Source organism: Oncorhynchus gorbuscha, unplaced genomic scaffold (genome assembly GCF_021184085.1).
Source record: "Oncorhynchus gorbuscha isolate QuinsamMale2020 ecotype Even-year unplaced genomic scaffold, OgorEven_v1.0 Un_scaffold_3796, whole genome shotgun sequence".
Lineage (NCBI taxonomy): Eukaryota > Metazoa > Chordata > Actinopteri > Salmoniformes > Salmonidae > Oncorhynchus > Oncorhynchus gorbuscha.
The window spans coordinates 8,048-15,000 of NW_025747958.1; the positions used below are offsets into that span (position 1 = coordinate 8,048).

The following is a 6,953-nucleotide window of genomic DNA, read 5'->3' on the forward strand; positions in this document are numbered from 1 at the left end:
ATGAATGTAATGGATGTATTGATGAATGTTATGAATGTATTAATGAATGTATTGATGAATGTAATGAATGTATTGATGAATGTAATGAATGTATTGATGAATGTAATGGATGTAATGATGGATTTATTGATGAATGTAATGATGAATGTATTGATGAATGTATTGATGAATGTATTGATGAATGCAATGGATGTAATGATGGATTTATTGATGAATGTAATGATGAATGTAATGATGAATGTATTGATGAATGTATTGATGAATGTTATGAATGTATTGATGAATGTATTGATGAATATATTGATGAATGTAATGATGAATGTAATGATGCATGTATTGATGAATGTATTGATGAATGTAATGAACATAATGATGAATGTAATGGATGTATTGATGAATGTAATGATGCATGTATTGATGAATGTATTGATGAATGTATTGATGAATGTATTGATGAATGTATTGATGAACGTATTGATGAACGTATTGATGAACGTATTGATGAATGTTATGAATGTAATGGTCAATGTATTGATGAATGTATTGATGAATGTATTGATTGACGTATAGATGAATATATATAGATGAGTGTATTGATCTGTGGAGTGATGAATGTATTGATTGTATTGTTCAGGTATGAAGTACCATCTCCTACCTCATCGGCGCCCCCTGCTGCAGAGCCCCAGAACCAGACCTCGTAAATCTACTGTAGGAGCCATGTTCGCTGTTGGGGGAATGGACGCTAGCAAAGGTTAGCCTCTGATGTTCACTGTAATGGGTACGGACGCTACCAAAGGTTAGCCTCTGATGTTCACTGTAATGGGTATGGACGCTAGCAAAGGTTAGCCTCTGGTGTTCACTGTAATGGGTATGGACGCTACCAAAGGTTAGCCTCTGGTGTTCACTATAATGGGTACGGACGCTACCATAGGTTAGCTTCTGATGTTCACTGTAATGGGTATGGACGCTACCAAAGGTTAGCCTCGTGTGTGTGTGTGTGTGTGTGTGTGTGTGTGTGTGTGTGTGTGTGTGTGTGTGTGTGTGTGTGTGTGTGTGTGTGTGTGTGTGTGTGTGTGTGTGTGTGTGTGTGTGTGTGTGTGTGTGTGTGTGTGTGTGTGTGTGTCAGGAGCCACCAGTATAGAGCAGTACTGCCTGCGTCGGGATGCGTGGAGCCAGGTAAACAAATCAACCGTATATTATATATTAAACCTTGTATTTATATTAAATTATATATTTTATGTTATATATATTTAACACATTTCCCCCCCAATAAATGAAACCTTATATTTATATTATATATGATTATATTTTTAAACTTTATATTTGTATTATATTATATATGATTGTATATTTAAACCTTATATTTATATGATATATTATTATATATTTAAACCTTATATTATATATTATTATATATTTAAACCTTATATTTATATATTTAAACCGTATATTTATATTATTATATATTTAAACCTTATATTATATTATTATATATTTAAACCTTATATTCTATATTATTATATATTTAAACCTTATATTCTATATTAATATATATTTAAACCTTATATTTATATTCTATATTATTATATATTTAAACCTTATATTTATATTATATATTTGAACCTTATATTTATATTATATATTTGAACCTTATATTTATATTATATATTTGAACCTTATATTTATATTATATATTTGAACCTTATATTTATATTATATATTTAAACCTTATATTTATATTCTATATTATTATATATTTAAACCTTATATTTATATTCTATATTATTATATATTTAAACCTTATATTTATATTCTATATTATTATATATTTAAACCTTATATTTATATTCTATATTATTCTATATTTATACCTTATATGAAACACATTTCCCCCCCCAACAAATGAAAGTCCATTTGTTTTAACCAAAACTAGAAGGTGAGATTAAAGACCCAAAGCTTTCCAGGTGGCGGTGTTGAGCGGGCGCAGACTCCAGTTCGGGGTGTGTGTGCTGGATCGACGCGTCTCGTGGTCGGGGTCGGGATGGACTGAAGACCCTCAACACCGTGGAGTGTTACGACCCGGACGGTGGCAGCTGGAGCGTCATGACGCCCATGTCCACACACAGACACGGGCTGGGTGAGAACAGACAGTACGGGTTGTCTGGTACATACTGTGATATCTATAGGTGTTAATATATAATATCTATAGGTGTTAATATATACTGTGATATCTATAGGTGTTAATATATACTGTAATATCTATAGGTGTTAATATATCATATCTATAGGTGTTAATATATCATATCTATAGGTGTTAATATGTAATATCTATAGGTGTTAATATGTAATATCTATAGGTGTTAATATATACTGTGATATCTATAGGTGTTAATATATACTGTAATATCTATAGGTGTTAATATATAATATCTATTGGTGTTAATACATACTGTGATATCTATAGGTGTTAATACATACTGTGATATCTATAGGTGTTAATATATACTGTGATATCTATAGGTGTTAATATATACTGTAATATCTATAGGTGTTAATATATACTGTGATATCTATAGGTGTTAATATATAATATCTATAGGTGTTAATATATACTGTGATATCTATAGGTGTTAATATATAATATCTATAGGTGTTAATATATACTGTAATATCTATAGGTGTTAATATATAATATCTATAGGTGTTAATATATAATATCTATAGGTGTTAATATATAATATCTATAGGTGTTAATATATGATATCTATAGGTGTTAATATATACTGTGATATCTATAGGTGTTAATATATACTGTGATATCTATAGGTGTTAATATATAATATCTATGGGTGTTAATATATAATATCTATGGGTGTTAATATATAATATCTATAGGTGTTAATATATAATATCTATAGGTGTTAATATATAATATCTATAGGTGTTAATATATAATATCTATAGGTGTTAATATATACTGTAATATCTATAGGTTTTAATATATACTGTGATATCTATAGGTGTTAATATATACTGTGATATCTATAGGTGTTAATATATACTGTGATATCTATAGGTGTTAATATATACTGTGATATCTATAGGTGTGACAGTACTTGAGGGTCCAATGTATGCAGTAGGAGGGCATGATGGGTGGAGCTACCTCAGCACTGTAGAGAGGTGAGTCAGACCCTGTTTATATCACTTTACAGGTCTGGTCATATGTCGCTGTCTCTCCCTCTCTCTCGCTGTCTCTCCCTCTCTCTCGCTGTCTCTCCCTCTCTCTCGCTGTCTCTCCCTCTCTCTCGCTGTCTCTCCCTCTCTCTCGCTGTCTCTCCTCTCTCTCGCTGTCTCTCCCTCTCTCTCGCTGTCTCTCCCTCTCTCTCGCTGTCTCTCCCTCTCTCTCGCTGTCTCTCCCTCTCTCTCGCTGTCTCTCCCTCTCTCTCGCTGTCTCTCCTCTCTCTCGCTGTCTCTCCCTCTCTCTCGCTGTCTCTCCCTCTCTCTCGCTGTCTCTCCCTCTCTCTCGCTGTCTCTCCCTCTCTCTCGCTGTCTCTCCCTCTCTCTCGCTGTCTCTCCCTCTCTCTCGCTGTCTCTCCCTCTCTCTCGCTGTCTCTCCCTCTCTCTCGCTGTCTCTCCCTCTCTCTCGCTGTCTCTCCCTCTCTCGCTGTCTCTCCCTCTCTCTCGCTGTCTCTCCCTCTCTCTCTCTCTCTCTCTCGCTGTCTCTCCCTCTCTCTCGCTGTCTCTCCCCCTCTCTCGCTGTCTCTCCCTCTCTCTCGCTGTCTCTCCCTGTCTCTCCCTCTCGCTGTCTCTCCCTCTCTCTCGCTGTCTCTCTCGCTGTCTCTCTCTCTCTCGCTGTCTCTCCCTCTCTCTCGCTGTCTCTCCCTCTCTCTCGCTGTCTCTCTCTCGCTGTCTCTCTCTCGCTGTCTCTCTCTCGCTGTCTCTCTCTCGCTGTCTCTCTCTCGCTGTCTCTCTCTCGCTGTCTCTCCCTCGCTGTCTCTCGCTGTCTCTCTCTCGCTGTCTCTCCCTCCCTCTCTCTCGCTGTCTCTCCCTCCCTCTCTCTCGCTGTCTCTCCCTCCCTCTCTCTCGCTGTCTCTCCCTCCCTCTCTCTCGCTGTCTCTCCCTCCCTCTCTCTCGCTGTCTCTCCCTCCCTCTCTCTCGCTGTCTCTCCCTCCCTCTCTCTCGCTGTCTCTCCCTCCCTCTCTCTCGCTGTCTCTCCCTCCCTCTCTCTCGCTGTCTCTCCCCTCCCTCTCTCTCGCTGTCTCTCCCTCCCTCTCTCTCGCTGTCTCTCCCTCCCTCTCTCTCGCTGTCTCTCCCTCCCTCTCTCTCGCTGTCTCTCCCTCCCTCTCTCTCGCTGTCTCTCCCTCCCTCTCTCTCGCTGTCTCTCCCTCCCTCTCTCTCGCTGTCTCTCCCTCCCCTCTCTCTCTCGCTGTCTCTCCCTCCCTCTCTCTCGCTGTCTCTCCCTCCCTCTCTCTCGCTGTCTCTCCTCCCTCTCTCTCGCTGTCTCTCCCTCCCTCTCTCTCGCTGTCTCTCCCTCCCTCTCTCTCGCTGTCTCTCCCTCCCTCTCTCTCGCTGTCTCTCCCTCCCTCTCTCTCGCTGTCTCTCCCTCCCTCTCTCTCGCTGTCTCTCCCTCCCTCTCTCGCTGTCTCTCCCTCCCTCTCTCTCGCTGTCTCTCCCTCCCTCTCTCTCGCTGTCTCTCCCTCCCTCTCTCTCGCTGTCTCTCCCTCCCTCTCTCTCGCTGTCTCTCCCTCCCTCTCTCTCGCTGTCTCTCCCTCCTCTCTCTCGCTGTCTCTCCCTCCCTCTCTCTCGCTGTCTCTCCCTCCCTCTCTCTCGCTGTCTCTCCCTCCCTCTCTCTCGCTGTCTCTCCCTCCCTCTCTCTCGCTGTCTCTCCCTCCCTCTCTCTCGCTGTCTCTCCCTCCCTCTCTCTCGCTGTCTCTCCCTCCCTCTCTCTCGCTGTCTCTCCCTCCCTGTCTCTCTCTCGCTGTCTCTCCCTCCCTCTCTCTCGCTGTCTCTCCCTCCCTCTCTCTCGCTGTCTCTCCCTCCCTCTCTCTCGCTGTCTCTCCCTCCCTCTCTCTCGCTGTCTCTCCCTCCCTCTCTCTCGCTGTCTCTCCCTCCCTCTCTCTCGCTGTCTCTCCCTCCCTCTCTCTCGCTGTCTCTCCCCTCCCTCTCTCTCGCTGTCTCTCCCTCCCTCTCTCTCGCTGTCTCTCGCTGTCTCTCTCTCGCTGTCTCTCGCTGTCTCTCTCTCGCTGTCTCTCGCTGTCTCTCTCTCGCTGTCTCTCGCTGTCTCTCTCTCGCTGTCTCTCGCTGTCTCTCCCTCCCTCTCTCTCGCTGTCTCTCCCTCCCTCTCTCTCGCTGTCGCTGTCTCCCTCTCTCTCGCTGTCTCCCTCTCTCTCGCTGTCTCCCTCTCTCTCGCTGTCTCCCTCTCTCTCGCTGTCTCCCTCTCTCTCGCTGTCTCCCTCTCTCTCGCTGTCTCCCTCTCTCTCGCTGTCTCCCTCTCTCTCGCTGTCTCCCTCTCTCTCGCTGTCTCCCTCTCTCTCGCTGTCTCCCTCTCTCTCGCTGTCTCCCTCTCTCTCGCTGTCTCCCTCTCTCTCTCGCTGTCTCCCCTCTCTCTCGCTCTCCCTCTCTCTCTCGCTGTCTCCCTCTCTCTCTCGCTGTCTCCCTCTCTCTCTCGCTGTCTCCCTCTCTCTCGCTGTCTCCCTCTCTCTCTCGCTGTCTCCCTCTCTCTCGCTGTCTCCCTCTCTCTCTCGCTGTCTCCCTCTCTCTCTCGCTGTCTCCCTCTCTCTCTCGCTGTCTCCCTCTCTCTCTCGCTGTCTCCCTCTCTCTCTCGCTGTCTCCCTCTCTCTCTCGCTGTCTCCCTCTCTCTCTCGCTGTCTCCCTCTCTCTCTCGCTGTCTCTCTCTCGCTGTCTCCCTCTCTCTCTCGCTGTCTCTCTCTCGCTGTCTCCCTCTCTCTCTCGCTGTCTCCCTCTCTCTCTCGCTGTCTCCCTCTCTCTCGCTGTCTCTCCCTCTCGCTGTCTCTCGCTGTCTCCCTCGCTGTCTCTCTCTCGCTGTCTCCCTCTCTCTCTCGCTGTCTCCCTCTCTCTCTCGCTGTCTCCCTCTCTCTCTCGCTGTCTCCCTCTCTCTCTCGCTGTCTCCCTCTCTCTCTCGCTGTCTCCCTCTCTCGCTGTCTCCCTCTCTCTCGCTGTCTCCCTCTCTCGCTGTCTCCCTCTCTCTCTCGCTGTCTCTCTCTCTCTCGCTGTCTCCCTCTCTCTCGCTGTCTCCTCTCTCTCTCGCTGTCTCCCTCTCTCTCGCTGTCTCCCTCTCTCTCTCGCTGTCTCCCTCTCTCTCGCTGTCTCCCTCTCTCTCGCTGTCTCCCTCTCTCTCTCGCTGTCTCTCTCTCGCTGTCTCCCTCTCTCTCTCGCTGTCTCCCTCTCTCTCTCGCTGTCTCCCTCTCTCTCTCGCTGTCTCCCTCTCGCTGTCTCTCTCTCGCTGTCTCCCTCTCGCTCTGTCTCGCTGTCTCTCTCTCCTCTCTCGCTCTCTCGCTGTCTCTCTCTCGCTGTCTCTCGCTGTCTCTCTCGCTGTCTCCCTCTCGCTGTCTCTCTCTCCCTCTCTCTCTCGCTGTCTCCCCTCGCTGTCTCTCTCTCGCTGTCTCCCTCTCTCGCTCTCTCTCTCGCTGTCTCCCTCTCTCTCTCGCTGTCTCCCTCTCTCTCTCGCTGTCTCTCTCTCTCTCGCTGTCTCCCTCTCTCTCTCGCTGTCTCCCTCTCTCGCTGTCTCCCTCTCTCTCTCGCTGTCTCCCTCTCGCTGTCTCCCTCTCTCTCTCGCTGTCTCCCTCTCTCGCTGTCTCTCTCTCTCTCGCTGTCTCCTGTCTCTCTCTGTCTCCTCTCTCTCTCGCTGTCTCCTCTCTCTCTCGCTGTCTCCCTCTCTCTCTCGCTGTCTCCCTCTCTCTCTCGCTCTCGCTCTCTCTCGCTGTCTCCCTCTC

General features: G+C 46.3%; 1 protein-coding gene across 1 annotated transcript in view; it reads left to right on the plus strand.

Annotated features, from left to right (window-relative positions):
• Nucleotides 1-585: 585 nt before the first annotated feature.
• The window catches only part of LOC124028124 (kelch-like protein 5), a 20,180-nt gene continuing 13,812 nt past the window's right edge, over nucleotides 586-6,953 (plus strand). The window contains 5 exon segments of the mRNA XM_046340276.1: nucleotides 586-751; nucleotides 1,127-1,176; nucleotides 1,965-2,026; nucleotides 2,028-2,137; nucleotides 3,105-3,180. Of these exon segments, the coding sequence (XP_046196232.1) occupies nucleotides 637-751; nucleotides 1,127-1,176; nucleotides 1,965-2,026; nucleotides 2,028-2,137; nucleotides 3,105-3,180 (413 nt within the window). The 5' untranslated portion in view covers nucleotides 586-636.